The 22,363-nt window shown below is 43.7% G+C and overlaps 1 protein-coding gene across 1 annotated transcript in view; it reads left to right on the forward strand.

Annotated features, from left to right (window-relative positions):
* The window catches only part of dysf (dysferlin, limb girdle muscular dystrophy 2B (autosomal recessive)), a gene marked incomplete at its 5' end in the record, with an annotated part of 194,227 nt that overhangs the window by 140,204 nt on the left and 31,660 nt on the right, over positions 1-22,363 (forward strand). Inside the window, 5 exons of the mRNA XM_080741975.1 lie at positions 6,062-6,121; positions 11,614-11,625; positions 12,501-12,599; positions 21,629-21,754; positions 22,029-22,184. Of these exons, the coding sequence (XP_080598101.1) occupies positions 6,062-6,121; positions 11,614-11,625; positions 12,501-12,599; positions 21,629-21,754; positions 22,029-22,184 (453 nt within the window). The remainder of the gene's footprint in view (positions 1-6,061; positions 6,122-11,613; positions 11,626-12,500; positions 12,600-21,628; positions 21,755-22,028; positions 22,185-22,363) is intronic.

Raw genomic sequence — 22,363 nt, forward strand, 5'->3', positions numbered from 1 at the left:
TGCAAATGGATACTCTGGAACAATCTGAAACAATGTATCTTTCCTGTGGCTGTTATAATGAACACAAACAGATCAGAACGTAATTTAACATTAACCAGTTACATTTATCATACAACAATGTAAGGGATGGATTCCTTTCTATTGTGTGAGTTACTTAAATGCTGATCAATATGTGAATCTGGCTCTTATCAGATGGGTGTTTTCTCTCCCTGGCCTGTGCTGTCCTCAGTTAAACCAAGACAGTGCTGTTGTCACCAATGTGGAAAAAGCTTCAGCTCAATTTATTATCTCAAAGTAGACCAGAAAATACACACAGGAGAGAAACCATACGGCTGTGGCCAATGTGGGGAAAAGTTCAGTTTAATGGCTGCTCCGAAAGTGCACCAGAGATTTCACACCGAAGAAAAGCCTTACTGCTGTGAACACTGTGGCAAACGTTTCACTGTAAAATCTAGCCTCGTACAACACAAGAAGATTCACACTGGAGAGAGACCTTACTGCTGTCACCAATGTGGGAAAAGGTTCACTCTGAAGACGGCTCTGAAAAGACACCTGAAAATCCACACTGGTGAGAAGCCATATACTGCTGTCTCCAGTGTGCGAAAATGTTCAGTGATATGCATCATCTTCGGTGTGAAATCTCTGGTGCACTTTCGGACTATCTTTTCACCACATTGGACACAGCCGTATGGTTTCTCTCCTGTGTGAATTCGTTCATGTATTTTGAGATAAGACAATCGAATAAAGCTTTTCCCACACTGGTCACAGCAATAGGGCTTCTCTCTAGTGTGAATTCTCTGGTGTTCTTTTAAAATCCCCTTTTGAACAAATCTTTTCCCACACTGGTCACAACAATAAGGTTTCTCTCCAGTATGTGAACGCTTGTGATCTTTTAGCAAAATACTTCCCACATTGTTCACAGCTGAATGGCTTCTCTCCTGTGTGTATTTTCTGGTCTACTTTGAGATAATAAATTGAGCTGAAGCTTTTTCCACATTGGTGACAACAGCACTGTCTTGGTTTAACTGAGGACAGCACAGGACAGGGAGAGAAAACACCCACCTGATAAGAGCCAGATTCACATATTGATCAGCATTTAAGTAACTCACACAATAGAAAGGAATCCATCCCTTACATTGTTGTATGATAAATGTAACTGGTTAATGTTAAATTACGTTCTGATCTGTTTGTGTTCATTATAACAGCCACAGGAAAGATACATTGTTTCAGATTGTTCCAGAGTATCCATTTGCATTGGAATGCACCCATAATAAAGACACAGCAGAGGCCTGTTCTGCTCTGTCCTGTTATTTTACTATTTATTAATGAATGTCACTAATACAATACAGGAGAAGGCAGATTTCTCTACTAGGTTTTATACTGTGTGATGTGGTGGATATTTCTGTAGATTACGAGTTGAGTGGGCAATATCCATGTCTAGGCCACATATATTGTTATGGTAATATGCTTAACTACTTAGAAACTGGCACCCATTGGTCATTATCAATTGAATAGGCTGATCCCAAATTAATGCTCTATTTCCCCTAGAGCAGCTACATGTCTCAAATAGATAAACTAAATGATAATTGTCTGTTCTGTGAAAGATAAGAGTATGTTATAACTGTCTGTCCAATGGCAGCTGTGAGTTAAGTCACGTTTTGTGTTCCTTTAACCCTCTAAGGCCCACGGTTGTAATATTACAACGTTTGTATTTTATCCAAAAAAAGGTTTAAATCATTTTATTTTAGCTCCCCCTACCACCTAAACACCACCATTGGATTCTATTGTTTAGTATTACAATGCCATTGGCCACAATATTTGCATATAAATACCCCCCACAGTGGCTGACATTCACACCCGCCACACCCGCTGAAATTCCAGAGTTTTGACGAACAACATCTCACTTTTTCATGGAAGCTATACCTCAAAAAAACATAAGTAAAATGCCTGTACTATTCTTTTTGGTGATCATTAGAATGTCTAGAACATGTACATATGTTATTATTTTGAAAAATATCCCCCATATGTAAATTAGAGCATGATTTATGATTTTTGATTTATGGCTATAAAATCTTACAAAAACATTTTTTTGAAAAAACATTACATTTTCCTCTGAATAGGACTCCTACAACACCATCTGATTTTTTTCAATTTTTTATTTCAAGTATTTCTTAATGCGGGCCTTAGAGGGTTAACTTAACTCTTTGAATTAGCTTGGCTCTCTTTATAACTCATGAATGCAAAAGCAGTCTTCTAAAGTAACCATAACAATGAATTTGCCTTTTAAATAATGTTAAACCACAAAGTAATAAAACACTTGGCTTCAACTCAAAATAGTAACCTTGACTTAATGTCTAGTGAACAAATGGACTCTTTAGCTACAAGAAAAGGCACACAATAACTCCACACAACTGAGTTTTATATAGAAATAAATATTTATAGAGCATGTAAACAGCATTTAGGTTCAAAGCCTGGGCTGTGAAAATACCCCTCTTCCTTCAGGAATAATATCACAACACTTTAAGTGCAAAATAAAATATATATAATCTTCCCACAGTTAATATTAAAATAATAAACACCCATTAGACGTCTCCCTTTGAGTCACTTAATGACAGACAATTATAATAATTTGTGGGCCTACACACTCACACACAAAAGCCAGCAAAATGAACTACTACCTAAGTTAACCTTAACTTGTGTCAGACTTGAATTCAAATGCAAGAGCAGCTTTATATAAATGTAGTAGTAGTAGTAGTAGTAGTAGTAGTAGTAGTAGTGTTATGAGAGGGAAGGTGATTTGTTCAGACTAGCAGGGACTTAGGTGGGAGAGTTAACAAAGCATTATCCAGTTTCTGTCTATTGTTGATCCCTCCCCCCACCACCACTCTGATTGGTCCATCAGACTCATTGTGAGTATTTCACATAGTTCTGCTTAGCTCCATGACACAGTCATGACACAGTTCCAGGTGTGCAAGTTCCTGAGGCTGAACTCTCTTCTTGACTAAAGGTGAAGTATAAATAGATAGATAGATAGATAGATAGATAGATAGATAGATAGATAGATAGATAGATAGATAGATAGATAGAGAGAAGGTTGATGCACCAATTGATGCAGGTTAGAGTTGTCCTATCTAAAAAAGAAGGTAATATTTGAATTTTCCATCAAAAAATACATACAATAGAGATCCAATTTGTTTTTTTAGATTGATAGGGTACTATTGGCAATTATAAAATACCAATTGATGCAGGTTAGAGTTGTCCTATCTAAAAAAGAAGGTAATATTTGAATTTTCCATCAAAGAATACATACAATAGAGATCCAATTTGTTTTTTTAGATTGATAGGGTACTATTGGCAATTATAAAATACCAATTGATGCAGGTTAGAGTTGTCCTATCTAAAAAAGAAGGTAATATTTGAATTTTCCATCAAAAAATACATACAATAGAGATCCAATTTGTTTTTTTAGATGGATAGGGTACAATTGGCAATTATAAAATACCAATTGATGCAGGTTAGAGTTGTCCTATGCAAAAAAGAAGGTCATATTTGAATTCTCCATCAAAAAATACATACAATAGACACCCTTTTTTTTTTTTTTTTCACGGAGAGCAGACAGCAGACGTCTGAAGGGGAACACACACTAGACACATCGGCCGCACGGAGGCGCCGCGTCAAAACATACGGCCCCGTTATTTTCAATGAACTTGACTCCGCTCCGAGTTCCAGCCAGACGCGGTAGCCTCCAAGCCACGTCTTTGGGATCAAAGACGCGATTGTAGTGTCCAAGCCCCGTCTTTCGGCTCGAATCGCGTCTTGAGCCGTCTAGAAGACGCAAGCTCCGTGCAGGGACGCAAAGCTGCGTCTTGACCACTATTTAAGCACGGACGCGTCATGAGACGGAAGACGCGATTGTAGTGTCCCAGCTCCGTTTTTGGGCTCAAAGACGGGATGCAAGCCGCGTCTTTTGGCGAAAAGACGCGATTGTAGTGTCAAAGCCCCGTCCTTTGACTCGAATCGCGTCTTGAGCCGCGGTTTCGCGTCTTGAGCCGCGGGAGCTCCGTCCTGGACGCAAAGCTGCGTCTTGACCGCTATTTAAGCACGGACGCGTCATCAGACGCGTCATAAGACGCGTCTTCAGACGTGGACGCAGAGAGTCCACGGCTGTCTCTCTCTGGGGTTACTGTAAATAGCAATACAGAAATTGCAGGCTTATTGTGTCTAAAAATACATATTTAGCCACTTGTACACTTGCCCCGATGCGTACGCATGCCCCCACGTTTTAGCACGCTAAACATGCTAAAATGATAGAACGAAGTAAGTGAAAACATTTTAACACTCACTTTTTATTTTCTCTAATTACAATCTAAAATATGAACCCTTGTTGTAAAAAAACAAAGTTGTCCTTTAAGTTAATCACAGGTTGAGAACCACTGCTTTACCCCACTCACTGCTGGCATTCTTTACCATCTGTCTCTCCTGCCAGAGCTGAGGTGTCTGGTAATCAGAAGGTCAGTGCTTTCGCCAATGTCCACATCAAATCAAATCAACGTTTATTTATTCAGCACGTTTCCAACGACCAAGGTCGAACCAAAGAGCTGCACAGAGCATATTAAAATACAGACGAGAAAAGAAATTATAACTGAGAAAAAGAAAGAAGCCAATGAATTGAGGGTTCATATTTTAGATTGTAATTAGAGAAAAGAAAAAGTGAGTGTTAAATGTTTTCATTTGCTTCGTTCTATTGTTTTATCGCGTTTACCTTGCTAAAATGTGGGGCATGCGTACGCATGGGGGCATGCGTACAAGTGGCTAAATATGTCTTTTTTTAGACACAATAAGCCAGCAGTTTCTTTATTGCTATTTACAGTAACACTTCTAGCCCCCATAAGTCACATCCAACCATGAAAGGTTGCGTTGTATCTTGGGAATGGGCTTATTCTGTGTAAAATTACATATTTAGCCACTTGTACGCATGCCCCCAATCACTGAAATAAGAATATCTAAAACAATAGAAAGAATTAAATTAAATAATTTTAACACTCATCTTTTATATTCTTTAATTACAATCTAAAATATGAACCCTTGTTGTAAAAAACTAAAGTTGTCCTTTAAATGCCTTAATAATTTCTTTTCTGGGGGATCTTTAATGCAAATAAGGCTTGTATTAACCAGGGATCCTGGAAAGAAATCCTGAAATCTATGCAAACAGTACGTTGTTGAGTTGTTAAATCTATGCAAGAACAACACAAACAGTAAGTTGTTGAGTTGTTAAGTCCTTCCTGGCTGACAGGCAAACATTTTCCCACATTCATTCATTTTTTATGATTTGTTTGACACTCCATGAAGGGCGTTTCAGAATGCTTTGAGTTGTCTCAGTGTCCGTTCATTTATTTTCATGTGCACATAGTATTTGTTTTAACAATTTTTGGTTTTGGTTTCTTATGCAGGTACAGTATGCGTGTCTAACAGTGAAAATGTATGAAAAAAAAATGTATCTGTCTGTGTTTGTATTTGTCGCTGTCGGGCAGAAACCCTGTATCAACTTGTTTCAACTTTTGTAAACTGTATTTTTCATACATTAATGCCCACACTTGTCATATGACGCAAAAGTAGCAAAGAACAAACACACAAACAAACAAACCGAAAACAAGCTGCTCAATGCATCGCATCACAAGCTTGTAGATTTTATATTCCTTTTGCTATTTTGGAAAATGCGCGCCTATCATTGCTGGGGAGAGCACAGTGAAATATGAAAGTGGTTATGTCTGTGGGTTTTATATATATTTAACCAATGAAAATATGAAATATAAGAGCTTGTGACCGAATAATAACTACATTGGGTTCACTAGAACACAGGCTATTTATTCCATTTCCCTGAAAAGTAACGGTTTGGGATATTTCTGCCCAACATTGACGAAATTATGTTGAAATGAAAAGTGCCATGTTTGTTACTGTATGTAGCTTGTTTGTGGCTAACCCTAACCAGCTAACTTGAGAGTATGTCTCGTCATGTTTCTGTGTATGTGTGTGCGTGTTTGCGTGCGTGTGTGTGTGTTAGTTTGCAGATGGAACCAGCTCTGCTATCATTAACCTCTCCACTCCTCGCTCCAGTCTCCATGTAGGTATTATAACAGCCATTCTCTGTTAACTCCCCTTTCATTTCCTGGCATGGTTTATGAAGAGCAAGTTAAACCACCCATTAGAATACCTTTATATGATGTTACAGAATCAGAACAATGGGATTTAGGTGCAAAATCAGCGCAGTTTCTGTTTAATTAAAGGTAGAGTAAGTGATATTCTTTTGGTTAAAACAAAAGGTTTCATACGCTACAGCGTGTTTGTTCAGTGACTCTTCGGTTCAGGCGAGCATGTAGCCTACTGTCATTTATCACCGTCAATTGTACAGTGCTCCAGTTCCCATTGTATCAGCCCATGTCTGTTTGTCATCAGTTCCAATGTCACTTGTTTATCCTCGATTCTGTGTGAATTAAAAGTCTCTCCTAGTGTTTCCTAAAGAGCAGGAGAGATGGGGAGACTCCTGTCTCCCTAGTGAACAAACACTCTCTAGCAAATGATTACTATCAAAATATAAAGCTACATAACATTTACTTTATCAGAAACATAATATATACAATACCTACCTTTAAATTCTTGAGAGTCTATGGACCCATTCCACTTGTACACGTTCAGAGTTCAATTTAAACTCAGGATTTCAACAGTCCAGATTGAGCCAGCATCTAAAGTATACAAGGAGGCCAGGGATTTTAAACCATGCCAGAAAAGTCACCTCCTACCATTACATGCTCTGCTGTCACTGTGGGAAATGCACATACCACTGGTGTTATTGCCATTACTGACGTCATATTGTGTTTGTGCATCGTCATCATCAAAGCACTCTTAGGCCTCTCAAAACCACCTTCCACCTCTGCTCTCTCTCTCCTCTGTTTTATTCATTTCAACGACTATCACTCTATTTTTCACATTTTGAAGCTAAAGCATGCCTTCCATATTATCCTTCATCCCTCCATACTTCCAAGACTGTCAGTGCTATTAATAATGATAATAATAGACAACTGTTCACATTGGCAACAGGTGATGGAGGGGAGGGGGTTTACTTTTAGTTAGATTCCACTGTGGTGCATCCGGCTTTGTCGAGGGTCTGCACACGAACACAAGTGGCCCGTGTTCAGTGGAGGGAAGCTGGGCGGGCGAGCCGGCGGGGGAGGGTGATATTTGTCACTGCATGTCATTCTACGGGCTGGGGGAGGGGCGGGAGGAGTAGGACGGAGGAGCTTCTAGCTCCCTTTATGGCTTCTAAAGTAACCGCCCCCACACACACTCTCACACACACACACACACACACACACACACACACACACACTTACCTTTCAGGTGCGTTGTTTTTGGGTGGGTAGATCGTGTTGAGCTGGTCACTTAAAAGGTGCTCTCAAGTGTGGGCACCCCTGTTCTGCAGCAACTTACAGTAAGATACAACCGCAGTTACCACACACATAAATATGTGAATGAATGAATGAATGAGTGTATGTCAATTGAATCAATTGCCACGACACGGTACAATTAACTGGTTTCTTTATAGTTTCACAACCTTCAATGATAATATTACAGCTGTCCTTTGTAAGGGGAGAGAGAGAGAGAGAGAGAGAGAGAGAGAGGAAAACATTGGTCTCACCACTTCTCTTTATTTGTGCAGGTCAATTGGTCATATTAAGTTGACCTTTACCAGACTTTGGATGCAACCACACACACACATGCAAGCATGTGCGCACACACTCATTTAGACACACACACACACACACACACACACACACACACACACACACACACACACACACACACACACACACACACACACACACACACACACACACACATGCACTATACTGTAGAGTCATAGTTCTGGCTGCAGAGGTGTTTGTTTTATTAAGAGGTGAGGTAGTGAAGACAGATGTGTGTCTGTCTGCCTCTGGCCAAACCCAACAGCACTGGGATTGATGCTCTACAACCAGTGCTTCTCAAAGTGAGGTTCCGGGCAGCCCCAGGGGTCTCTGCAGAGGGTAACATAGGGGGTCCCCCAGCAAAATGTGTCAACATTGGATAAAAATCTGTTTAGCCGTTTCAATCCTTTTTAACAACACATATTTTATACGAAGGTCCCTGACAGACACATTCTGATGGGGGTCTGTGGCCAATCACACATTAATTTGGTGGTCCCAATTGACATGAAAACATTTGAGAACCGAGAGAGAGAGAGAGAGAGAGAGAGAGAGAGAGAGAGAGAGAGATCTGGCCTTATATACTGTTGTCAAATGCTTGTTAATGTGAAGTCACTTTTGATGTGAACAAATGTATTGAGTTTGAGTCGACCATATGGACCCCATAGCCCTGGTCTGTGTACGTCAGTGTACTGTAGGCTAAATTGTGTCAAAAACAGCTGCTTTACAAGCTCACAGCTCCTCGGAACATGATGTGTTGTAACCACGTAGTTTGGCTATTTTTGGAAAAGACATGTTGGTTTCTCAACGTTGGGTTCCGGGGATCACCTACAGTTCAAATGGACCCTTACACTTACAGGTCTGAAACTCTGAGAGTGTACAAATGGACCCTTACACTTACAGGTCTGAAACTCTGAGAGTGTACAAATGGACCCTTACGGATCTGTAACTCTGAGAGCGTACACAAATGGAACCAAAAGGACCCTTATGGGTCAGTAACTCTCACAGTGTAGACTGGGATCCCAGAGACAACCCATTGTACACTCTCTGAGTTACAGAACCGTAAAGGATACATTTTTGGACCATTGGTGATCCCCAAAACCCACCACAGAGAACCAGTCGTGTAGAGGGAAACGAGGACAGGGCATAGTATATAATATGGACCCTATCAACGCAGTATTATTGACCAGACGCTGTGGTTGTTGAAAAGTATACAAATGCTAGTGAGAACAGAGGTCCAGGGTCCCTGTATGCAGTATGTTTGGCTGTACCAGCCAGAGTGTTGGTTAGGTTGGCTTCCCCTGTTGGCTGCTATAATGATAGACTGCAAAACCCCACACACACCCCCGGGGCAAACCACCGCGTGTGTGCGCGCGTTTGTGTGTGTGTGTGTATGTGTGTGCATGTAGTCTGGAAAGCTGTACTAAAGGGCCTTAATCCATTCGAATGAGGAGTCACAGTTGGGTGAGTGCACACACACACACACACACACACACACACACACGCCCAAGCACATGTAATACAGTATATAACAAATACATGAAACGGCTGGCACACATATGTACCCTTACCCTCGCTAGCGAGTGTGTGCATGCACACACACACACACACACACACACACACACACACACACACACACACACACACACACACACACACGTTCTGGCGCCCCTGTCATCAATGGCTGGCATGGATTAATCACAGCGGGCACATTAACACACACCAGACTCTTTATGTGTGTGTCTGCATGTCTGAGAGGCCGTGCACGTGTGTGCGCGCGCGTGTGTGTGCGCACGCACGCACGTGTCTGTTTGGGTGCACTTGCCAGCCGATTCATGTCGTAGTTATATGCATGCATGCGTCGGTGTGCACGTGCGCACGCGCGGCCGTGCGCGCGTTTATGTGTACCAGCCGATTCATGTTCTACTTATTGGACATGCGCTGGTATTTCCAGGCCACAGTGGAAACATTAGGGATTCCATAGTTTACCAAGCTTGTGCGCGTGTGTGTGTGTGTGTGTGTGTGTGTGTGTGTGTGTGTGTGTGTGTGTGTGTGTGTGTGTGTGTGTGTGTGTGTGTGTGTGTGTGTGTGTGTGTGTGTGTGTGTGTGTGTGTGTGTGTGTGTGTGCGTGCGTGCGCGTGTGCGTGCGTGTTCGTGTGTGTGTGTGTGTGTATCTGAGAGCATACACTCTATTTGTGTGCGTATTTATTTACAGTATGAGTGTTTGTATATCTATTTGAGTGTGTGTGTGTGTGTGCATGTGTGTGTGCGCCTAAGAGACTAAATCTGTGGGAAGTAGGAGAAAGGGAATTCCGCACTAAACCATGCCTGCGCACACACACACACACACACACACACACACACACACACACACACACACACACACACACACACACACACACACACACACACACACACACAGGAAAAAGTGGTGCGCACGTCATGAGCGTGTTTGAAGCTCTGCTGTTCCTTCGAGGGTTGAAGGTTGCAGGGTGGAGACAGCGTGTGTGTGTATGTGTGTGTGTGTGTGTGTGTGTGTGTGTGTGTGTGCGCGTGCGTGCGCGTGTGTGCGTATGTGTGTGTGTGTGTGTGTGTGTTTGATCTGTCCCACTGGTATTCTCTGTCTTTGTTTCCTTGTTGCGTCAGGGATGTCGTCAACGCGTGCACATGCGTACGCATGCATGCACACACACACACACACACACACACACACACGCACGCACGCACGCACGCACGCACGCACGCACGCACGCACGCACGCACGCACGCACGCACGCACGCACGCACGCACGCACGCACACACGCACACACACACGCAAATACACAGAATAGTTGTTTCTGTGAGAAACCAGTCAAAACCGTGTCTTTAAATAGTTCTCCACTAAGTTTGCCAGTGTGAACAGACTTTTATTGTGTTGGACCAAAAAAAAAAAAAGTCTTTCACGTGTGTGAGTGCGTGCACATGTGTGTGTCTGTGCTTGTGTGTGTGTGTGTGTGTGTGTGTGTGTGTGTGTGTGTGTGTGTGTGTGTGTGTGTGTGTGTGTGTGTGTGTGTGTGAGTGCGCGCGTGTGAGTGGATTTCAGACTTTAGAATGAACTTATTTATGTCTTTTTGTGTTCAAGTTACTGTAAAAGTTGCAATCTGTAACCTTCATGTCAGTATTCAAACCTGGGTCCCTGAGACGCCAGTGCCTGAATGTCTACTGCGGTACCTCTTATCAACCACTAGTGGTCCTACCAGACCACAGGATCTATAATAATGTATTTGTAGAGAGACCACCTGAAACTACCACAGTTGTGTTAGTTACCGATTATCCTAGTTATCCTCATCATGGTATAGGCTAATTGGCCAAGTCACATTTTGGGTCAAATTGTCATTTTTGCCTATCCACAACTTTCCATCCGAGTGTGTGATCTACAAACTCACAACAGTTGCATCTGCGACGTGACGTGAGCTTGTATGTCTGCTGTTAACCCGGAAGTGTCCCGCAAATAATGCTACAGTAAATTCTGGCGGAAACAGGTGGATAATTGCCATAGGAAGAAAGTGATCTTGGAATGTAAAAGGTAAAATGAAAGGCTGAGGACATAAGGCAGGGTGAAGCAGCAGTGTTAGACGAGTTAAGCATATATAAATAAAGTCAGATAAAATATGGCCAAATTAAGTCATCTCTTTGAGCGTTTTTTTTTTTTTTTTTTTTTTTTTTTTTAACAGAAACCTTAAAAAGGCTGATGATTGTATTAATACACTCCCTTAAACTACTTAACATTGTTATTCACTAAATAAAAGGTTATGGATTGCATCTTTACATTTTATCGATGAATATGCTTCAAAGCTACATTTCTGACCTGTGTTTTGTTTTGATGCATGCGTTAAGATGTTACAATGGGTAAGTATGGAAACTACATCCCAACTATTAAGTACACTTGTACTACCTTAGATACTTACTTTATAGTAATATAATAGATACTACTTTGTTGTAATATTGATGTACAGTTTGTTGTTTCAATGATGTATTCTCATGGGTGACAGCTGCACCTGCAGTAATTCTGCTTCCAGGATTAGATGTGAAAAAGTGTAATGTGGGCTTTAATGTTATAATGCTAACACTGTGGCTGTGAGTTAATGTATGTGTTGAACACAGAGGGACCTTCCAGTGCAACTTTGGAAGCTGTGTTGTGTGTCGTCTTAAACTATATATCGTTGTCGGGTGGAAACCTTGTACGTCCAAAACCGTTCGTTTTGTATTTATCATTTTAAAAATGATTTACAATAGTGAAAATAGTGAAAATAGCCGAGCACACAACGCCTCGTTGTGTGCTTGTAAATCTGCTATTTTTACTAGTTTTGTGCAACGCTCTTGTACGATGAAGCAGGGCTTTAATTTAGATAAAAAACGTACACATTTGAAACCTGGAGATACGAGGTTTCTGCCTGACAGTGGTGATATACCGTTTTATATCAAAAAGACGGTTCTCAAAATGAGGTCCAGGGGCCTTCGACGTTGCTTGAGGGTCGTTCTAAATGAGTTATAAATGAACCAAATGGACAGGTCTGTAACTCAGAGAGTGTACAAATGGAACCTAAGTCTAAGGGTCCATTTGGTTCCATTTGTACACTCTCAGGGTTATGGGGGATCCCTGAAACGTAAACAGTTAAGAGTCACTGATCTATAGACCCACACACCACGAGAACCTCAAGACATTGGGAGCTGTGTTCTTTATAGCTCTGACCTCTGACCTTTGACATTATGCTGACCAACAGGAGGAGGATCTCATGGATTGGTGGAGCAAGTTCTACGCCTCGACCGGAGAGACCAACAAATGTGGAAGCTATCTGGAGAAAGGCCTCGACACGCTACAGGTGAGAGGAACTGTGTGTGTGTGTGTGTGTGTGTGTGTGTGTGTGTGTGTGTGTGTGTGTGTGTGTGTGTGTGTGTGTGTGTGTGTGTGTGTGTGTGTGTGTGTGTGTGTGTGTGTGTGTGTGTGTGTGTTTAACATACTTTTTCAGGAGCATGTGTGGTTCTGGAGTGATGTACGTGCATGTGTGTTTAGTGGACTGAGACACACAGATGAGGGATATCATCTCCTCTCCTCTCCTAGTCTAGACATCACAATTCTCAAATGCTTCAAGTCTGTACTTCGTATGTGCAAGCATAAAATGAATGGCAAATCGAGTGGCAAAGTGAGTTTAATGTCATATAAAGGCAGCGATATACCCTTTCACCTGTGCAGTCGCCTAAATAAGTCAAACTGGACAGCAAAATTGGAAATGGAAATTCAAAAAATATATTTTAAAGGCATTTTTAAATACGGGGTGGAATGATTCAGCTTAGCATTAGAAGATTGTAGACAAGACGACTCCTCTCGTCTCCCACCCACTGACCTGATATTCCGCCGTTGTTTCGATGACTCATCCATGGTGAGTTTGGGATTGGCCAACTCACTCAGGAGGATACGTTCACGAGGAAAAGGCCGCGATCCCTCGTTCGCGTTGTCGTCATCGTGACGCGGTGACCTCGACCTTTCGAGATCCCCCCTGACAAAACCCCTCCGCCCACCGAAAGCGATCGCCTGCCTTTATCCCACTTCCCACTGCGATCTCCCAGCAGCCCCGGGGCTATTTGTTTACGTCTATTACATGTCATCAGACCGTAGGAATTGTCCCATCGTTCTGAACACGGAGGACGGCCATTTTGGCGCGACACCCGGGAGAATTAAGGCGATGATGTCAGCTTCTTTCAATGTTCCGTTTTTTGTTTGTGGGTTGGACGCGCCCCCGTTTCGCCTCCTTTCCCACACACACACTCATCAAACCAACCCACTGGTCAACCATATACTCTCATCACCCATACCCTATTTATCCTGACCCCTTGACCTCCCGACCCCCCCTTGTACCTTTGGGAGGACGGAGCGTCTCAGAACTGTGATGTCCTAGAGGGAAATGAGTCATGGTGTTGAACTTTCATCAGCGTCTGCTTGGCTGACGATATTCTACCACAGACTTTCCCCTAAGTTTTCCTGGATACGGCGCGCCATCCAAACACATTCATGCTAAGGTGCTGAAAGCGTCAGTCCAAACTGATTTAGATCTAGGCTGGGGTATACAGTAAGGGCCGTTCACACCGAGCCCGATAACGATCACGATACATTTCTGTGGTTTTAAAAACTCGTCCACACCACAACTACAACGTCGACTAATAGCTGTGGACGATATTGTTTGGACCACTTTCAGCGTGGTTTTATGAACAAACACAGTTAAAGGACAGCTTTGTTTGTTTTACGTACCACAAGGGTTCATTATTTTAGATTGTAATTAGAGAAAAGAAAAGATGAGTGTTAAAATGTTTTTACTGCTTTTTTTTGGTGATTTTTTTTTCAGTGGATGGGGGCATGCGTACAAGTAGCTAAATATGTCTTTTTAGACACAATAAGCTGTTGATTTCATTATTACTTTTTTACCGTAACACTACTAGATACTATACCCCATAAGTCTGCATAACATCTGCCCATGGAAGAGTGAGGTGCATCTTGGGAATGGGCTTATTGTGTAAAAAAAAACATATTTGGCCTCTGTTGTACGTATGCCTCCAACCACTGAAATGAAAATCGTTAAAATTACTAAAACGATATAAATCAATAAATTAAAACATTTTAACACTCTAATTACAATCTAAAACATGAACCCTTGTTCAAAACAAAGTTGTCCTTTCGGCGTTTCTATACTGCCATGTTTCATGTAGAGAGTGAAAGGACGGGGCTATGTTCCTGAGCGTTGGCATTGTAAAACAAAACGTATGCAGTTTGGCATAGAAGAAAACATCAACCGCATCCCGCTCTGAGAAAGCGACGAGGTTCCATGCATTGTCTACGGCAAGGATCGACCTGGCTGTGGCAGTAGGCAGAGCTAGCAAAAATATTTTTCCGCTGCTGCTCTCCGACGACGAGACAAAGTGGCAGCCAGAAGCGTGCTGTTTTCTGAAATACTGTAGGCGTACACACCAAGGTGGTGTACTGTAGGCCAGGGTGTTTCAGATGTTTTGTACACACCCATTGAGCGGGGAGGGTTAAGAACGTTTGTTGTGGATTCAACATAAGTCAAGGTTTGGGGTTGAGACACAGAAGTAGTAAGCTTTGCCCTTATGTTGGCTCTCAATCCTCTCTTTCTCATCTCTTTCTCTCAGTCTCTCCATCTCCATCTCTCATGTACTGTCCGCCCCCTCAACTCTCTTCTCCACCCACCAGGTCTTCTCTCTCTCCTTCCCTCCCTCTCTCTCTCTCTCTCTCTCTCTCTCTCTCTCTCTCTCTCTCTCTCTCTCTCTCTCTCTCCCCTGACGCTAGGTTTGGTCAGGAGCTTTTTCTTTTTCTAGCCGTCCTAACGAAGTGAGACAGGACTCTGGAGCGGGACGCTCCTCATCCTGGCTCGAGCTCTCTCAGAAACACCCTCTCCTACGGTATCTCTCCACCCTCTCTGTCTCTCTGTGGATCAGTTATGTCAAAGTACGGCCCGGGGGCCGGTGGTTGTGGCACGCGGTCAGATTCTATTATGGCCCGCGGCCATTCCTTCCTAAAATGTATTATTTAAGGCCCGGCCAGCATAGTCTCGTGAAATTCATAGTGTTTTGAAATGAACCTGTAGATAAAGGCTGTTTCTCAGGAACTGCTTTGTTCCTTGTGTTGTTTCATTCTCAATGATGTGAGAGAAAGGGTATTATTATCTTTACTTTGCCATTTGAAAAAAAAGACAACCAGAAAGACGCCGTATAAGGAGAAGCGAGGTTGCGCTGAAACAACAGAGACTGATAAAATGTGTCCATATATGGGCATTCCCAGATATGGGCTTAATACTGATGACATCAGGGATCTCCATATATGGGCATAAAAGGGACAAGGACGGAATTCATGTGTGATTCGTGTCACATCAACCACACTGGTTATCATGAGACTGACACAATATGTCCATATATGGGGCGCATTCTCAGATATGGGTTGCCGTGATGTGCCGTGACGCGAGTCACACTTGCGCAAGAATTATGTCTTGGCCATATATGGAGTGTGACATGAGGCGTGACGCACGGACAGACGGACATGATCTGCAGGTTTTCATAATAAATGTGACCTACTGTTGCAATTAATGTGGGCGTACTGGCCTACTGTAGGTGCATAGCAGCTTCCCCCCTGAGTGCTCGACATTCAGGGATTAACAAAAGTCTGCTCCAGTCTGTGGCATCTGTGCCTCTCTCTTCCTCTCTCGGTGTGTGAAGGGTTCAGTTAGGTTAGGTAGTCATACCGAAGTGACCCACTGTTTCCAACCTTATCCCTTGGCTTTCAGTACCTCCATCCACCCCCACCCCTTCACCATCACCTCTGCTCTCCACCTAACCTGCCCCCGCTTTCGTCTCCACTAATCCCCTACTCTCTCTCTCTCTCTCTCTCTCTCTCTCTCTCTCTCTCTCTCTCTCTCTCTCTCTCTCCGACTCTGGGTCTCTGACTGTCTCTGTCTCTCCCTAGGTACAGTAGTCGGTTAGGTTTGGTCTGCTGTGGCGTCATGCTAAACCGAGCCACCAGTTTCCAGCTTCTCCTTTGCGTCAGTTCAACGTCTCTGTACACCACTCCCACATCCTATCCTTTCTCCACCTATCTTTATACTCCACCTCTAGCCTGAGCTGGCTGCCTCGCTCCACTGCCCTTGTCTCGCCCTGACCTCCTCATCCACCGTTGCGGATGAGGAGGAGCAATCGCATCTAGAAAGGTGCAATTGGAAATTGCAACTTGCAAATTAATTTTGTCTTGACATTTGAATTTTCCCCTTTTAAGTCAATGGGGAAAATGAATTCACTAATACATTAATGGCGGCAGTGGCTCAGGGGTAGAGTTGCCGTCTTAGAACACGGGGGGTTCCCGAAGGATTCCCAGTTCGATCCCGGGCTCACCCAGAGTTAGTGTGGAAGAGTCCTTGAGCAAGACTCTGAACCCCTAGTTGCTCCCGGTGAGCAGGTTGGTGCCTTGCGTGGTTTCCTCCACCATCGATGTGTGAATGGGTGAATGTAATGCACAATCTCTGTAAGGCGCGTTGGATAAAAGGCGCTATATAAATGCACCATTTACTGGACCATTTACCATTTGAGGAGACACTGGAGATTATCTGGACCGCAAAAAGACACCAAAACACAGAGCGAGAAAACGGCGACCTTGGACAGTTCAGGGAACGGCCATGCATTAGGCAGAGGCCGAATGCTACCTCACACAGCTCCCTCGCTGTCTGAATCACACGTAGATTAAAGTTCTCAGTCACCGTGAATGATTTCAGTCGTTTGGATTCCTTGGAGACCGTCTTTATTTTTGGCCTGTAACTTTTAATACCGCCGCTGTGCAACCACGTGGCCGTAAAGTCCATATTATATTTTATGATTAAGTAGTATTTGAATTGCTCAAACTAGCAATATAATACACGTTCATAAGTGTCTTCCATAAAAGAATCAAGAGGAATCAAGAATCAAGAAGGTTTTATTTGTCACTAACTTATACGAGCACAAGCAAGTGAACCCTAAAACCCTGATGGTCTCATATTTCACAAAGGCAAAGGTCAAATCCCCAAACTGTGATTTCTACAACTGGTTATAGCTGTAGGAAGAGCATATTACGTTTAGAACGAAAATAATAAAACATTGTAATTTGGCATCATTTCGTCCAATTTCTTTATTATTGCTTTGATCCCTATGCATTAACCATTGTGTGGTGCTAATCCTGCTATTGGGCTGTGATAAATAAAGCAAGAGTTTCTCACTCCAAGTTCGGTTGACCACCTTCAACATGTAGTGTCCCTATTTTGGGGCGTGTCATTAGGGTGTACACGCCAGTCCGACATCTCCTTACTCCGACTACATGGTTACGGGTCACGGGGCATTTTAACCGCGGGAAACAGCGGGCGACGGTCGGCCGTATTTCCTGGAAGTGCGTTATTTGTCAATGGGACCCGGCAACTACTGGCGATAGCAGGCAAAGAGGCGACGTCGCCCAAAAAACATGAAAATAGTTTATCTTTTGGACGACATCGCCCAGAGTTGCCGGCTGTTGCCTGCTGTTAAAGCGTACGGTTAGGGTTAGAGTTAGAGATAGGGTTAGTACTGGGGAGAGTCAGGGGGCGAACGCAACGTCGTGTTCAAAAGTAGTGAACATTTACAAGCTTGTTACACGTGGAATCGTAACGCATACAGTAGATTGGTCTATTTTCGCCCATGCAAACACCAGCGTATAAATCAGGGCTTAAGTGGTTGTCCGGTGGTTGTCCAAAATACATGTTCCAATGGCATTTCTTTGGCCAAGTTGTGTGGGTAACCCTGTGTTGTGAAACAGGCCTGTGAAACACACTGTATATTATCCTAAGATCTCTCCTCTCCCCTGATAGTAGGTTCGGTTAGCTTCGCTACCGTCATATAGTAAAGTGAAACAATATTTCCAAGGCTCACTTTGTCTTTGGCTCTCCACCTTGTCTGTGCCCTTTCTCTGCCCCAATATCTCTCTCTCTCTCTCTCTCTCTCTCTCTCTCTCTCTCTCTCTCTCACACACACACACACCCCTCTCTCTTCCAAGCTCTCTCTCCCTCTGTAAATTGTATTTTCTGCTGTCAAAATGAGTTGCAGTTTCCAAGCGTCCTTGCCTTGGCTTACCCCTCGCTGTTACCCCGCTCTGGTCCCTTACCTCTCTCTCTCTCTCTCTCTCTCTCTCTCTCTCTCTCCCCTGGTAGTGGGCTTGGTGCTGTGGCGTTGGCAGCATGTGAGCCAGTGTTTCCACACTAGACTCTGGCTTGCATCATCATTGACTCTTTCCCCCCTCCCCCACCTCTTCCACCCACTCTTCATCCCCACACTCACCTCCTTTCATCTTCGTCCAACTCTTTTCGTTGTCTTGTCTGCCGCGTGTTATGTCCCAGGGGGACAGATAGTCAACATGTGCCGCTTCTGGGACCCTCTTACAGTCAAAATGTTTGGTCAATTTCGGGGGGCGGCATAGCTCAGGGGTAGATAAACCGTCATTAGAGCACGAGGGGTTCCCAGTTCGAATCCGGGCTCCCCCAGAGTTAATGTCAAAGAGTCCTTGATCAAGACTCTGAACCCCTAGTTGCTCCCAGTGAGCAGGTTGGTGCCTTGCATGGTTTCCTCTGCCATCAGTGTATGAAGGTGTGTGTGAATGGGTGAATGTAATGCACAATCTATGTAAAGCGCCTTGGATAAAAAGCGCTATATAAATGCACCATTTACCATTTACCATTAAATGGTAACTGGTGCATTTAATTACTGAGGAAAAAAGCGAGTCTCAGTTCTTAGGAGGTTAGCCAATGGAATACAACCACTCTCCTGCACTATCTGTAAGGAGTAGACCTCTAGACCATTATAAACAAAGTTGCTACCTTTAAATGCATTTTAAAATAAATAAATAAGAGTTTTGAAAAAATAAATGCTATTTGTCCCAAAGTGACTGCAAAAGATTGCTGCTGTTTCTTTCAAAAAGCTCTACACCCTGCACAACATGTATATAACAACACAATGTGACATAGCTCTGTTTTTACTATGCTGTACCCTCTCCAACTGTATATGACAAGCAGCTTTTGGAATGGACTGCTGGAATGTCCCTGTGTCCTAAGGCCTGTGCGCACCAAGTGTGTGCAATATTCTCATGACACAGTTTGAAACTAGACTGCACTTTAGTCGAGGTGCCAACTTGCTACCTGTGCACTTGTGGTCAGGGACGTGCTGGCCATTGGGAAAATCGGGACAACTCCCGAACGGCCAGTTCATTCCCGGCCGGGCCAGGCCGGCCATTAGGAAAAAAATAAAAAAATAAAATGTCGGCCTTCATTCCATTTTGGGTGCTGGGTTGCCAACAAAGTAAATCGTCACTTATCGGGCAGAAACCTCGTATCTCCAAGTTCCAAATTTGTAATTTTTTTCACAAAGTAAAGCCCTGCTTCATCATACAAGGCCGTCGCACAAAAGTAGTGAAAACAGCATGCTTGTAGATCGGCTGTTTTCACTAGTTTGAAATCATTTTTAAAATTATAAATACAAAACAAACGGTTTTGGACATACAAGGTTTCCACCCGACAACGACAAAATACAATTCATGTAATTGGCACACTGGCTTGTCACTTGTCATGATCTGAAATGGCAAATCTTTGAGTAGCAGCAGTGCTATAGAGAGAGATCTCTCTCTATAGCGCGCAATGAGGGCCTCTCCAACTCTTTTTCCCAGGCTGAATCAGGGGCCCAGCATGTCCCTGCACTGAACGCAGTACTTGCACACTCTGGCGGTGCAAGTACTTGTATCACCTATATTTCCAGGGATATTCAGTTAGAAGGGTAGAATCAGCTAACATACTTACTAACATTGTAAGCAGACGGTAACGAATGTAAGGCTCTGAGACATAGTCATAGTACCCACAGAAAAAAGTCTAGTGACTTAAAATCTCCTCTCCTCTCCTCTCCTCTCCTCTCCTCTCCTCTCCTCTCCTCTCCTCTCCTCTCCTCTCCTCCTTAGTGACAGTAGCAGGCCAGCTTGTCTTGTTCATGTTAATAGAGCGCTCCAGTGTTTCCCAAGCTGCGTTTTGCCCCAGCCTTAAGACCACTCATACACCGACCACAAGATGAGAGAGAGACCCTGACAGACAGAGAGAGAGAGAGAGAGAGAGAGAGAAAGAGAGAGAGAGACATAGTGAAAATGAGAGAGATGGAGCGAGAGAACAAGAGTTGACATGCGTTGGTGTGTGTGTGTGTGTGTGTGTGTGTGTGTGTGTGTGTGTGTGTGTGTGTGTGTGTGTGTGTGTGTGTGTGTGTGTGTGTGTGTGTGTGTGTGTGTGTGTGTGTGTGTGTGTGTGAGGTAAATAAACGAACTAATGAAAACAAATGAGTGTTTTTGTGCTCCTGACATATAGACGTCCCTGCCCAGACACACACACACACACACACACACACACACACACACACACACACACACACACACACACACACACACACACACACACACACACACACACACACACACACACAGTGTCCTGTAGTGTCAGTGTAACATGGTGTTGAGTAGCTTTTGGCCGCACGTATAATCCAACACCACAGGAATTAAGACTGGCCAACACTCCACTCCCCCGTGTGTGTGTGTGTGTGTGTGTGTGTGTGTGTGTGTGTGTGTGTGTGTGTGTGTGTGTGTGTGTGTGTGTGTGTGTGTGTGTGTGTGTGTGTGTGTGTGTGTGTGTGTGTGTGTGTGTGTGTGTGTGTGTGTGTTGCCCCAGAGATAGATTAAGTGTGTGACTCCATGCCATTCTCATAAACACTGTTGTTGTTAAAGTGAATCATCGGCCAAACGACTGTTACACACACACACACACACACACACACACACACACACACACACACACACACACACACACACACACACACACACACACACACACACACACACACACACACACACACAGTTCGAAGCACACGCGCATACACACCATAACACCACCCACACACTCTCCTTCTTATATCATTTGTCTATATTTTTGAGCGCTGCTTGTGGAAGGAGCTAAGCTCCAACCTTCTGGCTTGAAGCGTGGCCTCTACATCTGGCCTAGATATGACCTACATCTGGCCTAGATACAGCCTACATCTGGTCTAGATACGGCCTACATCTGGTCTCGATACGGCCTACATCTTGGCACAAACGGCTCAATGGTGCGCCCATGGTGTCCAATCAGTGACCCCCCCGTCGAGGCCCGACGCACGATTTTTGCCACGCCACACCACAGCACAGATCTACAAGCTCAGCATCTAATGGGCACCTCGATATTTTCTCAACTGCCTTTGCGTATCTGTATACATTATTATGTCATTGGACTCTCTCCTCCAGGTGTACAGCAAGGAGCTGGAGAAGGAGGGGTTTGAAGGCCTGTCAGACTTCTGTCAGACATTTAAGCTGTACAGAGGGAAGACCCAGGACGAAGGAGACGACCCCTCTGTGGTGGGAGAGTTCAAGGTAATGGTTCTTCTCTTCTCTTCTCTTCTCTTCTCTTCTCTTCTCTTCTCTTCTCTTCTCTTCTCTTCATTGATTGATTGATTGAATACTTTATTAACAGTATAGGTAGTACAGTCAGAGGTTATGCTAAACACAAAAAGCAAAAAGCCCCAGGGGCTTGTTTCCATTGTGGTCTTTTGTGTTCTATTCCATTCTATTTTGTGTTGTTTTAAAATTCTATAAAATAATATGTACGAATGCCCCCTCCCCTCTCCTCTCTCCCTCTCCTCTCCAGGGTATGTTTAAGGTGTACCCGCTGCCAGACGACCCCTCCGACCCCCCACCCGACAGACAGTTCAGACAGCTGCCCCCTAATGGCCTGGAGGAGTGTCTGGTCCGAGTCTACGTCGTCCAGGCCAACGCCCTGCAGCCCAAAGACGCTAACGGAAAGGTAGAGAGAGAGGGAGAGAGGGAGAGCACAATTAATCAGCGGAAATTGTGATTTCGTGTTTCACCATTCTGTAATCGTGAAACTTGTCAATTAGTTCACATGTATTATTTAATTTATTTGACAGCTATATCACTTTGCCTTGATCTCCTCACCGTTATACTTAAGAGTTTAAAGCAGCT

The sequence above is a fragment of the Nannobrachium achirus genome (genome assembly GCF_963921795.1).
Source record: "Nannobrachium achirus genome assembly, chromosome: 14".
NCBI lineage: Eukaryota > Metazoa > Chordata > Actinopteri > Myctophiformes > Myctophidae > Nannobrachium > Nannobrachium achirus.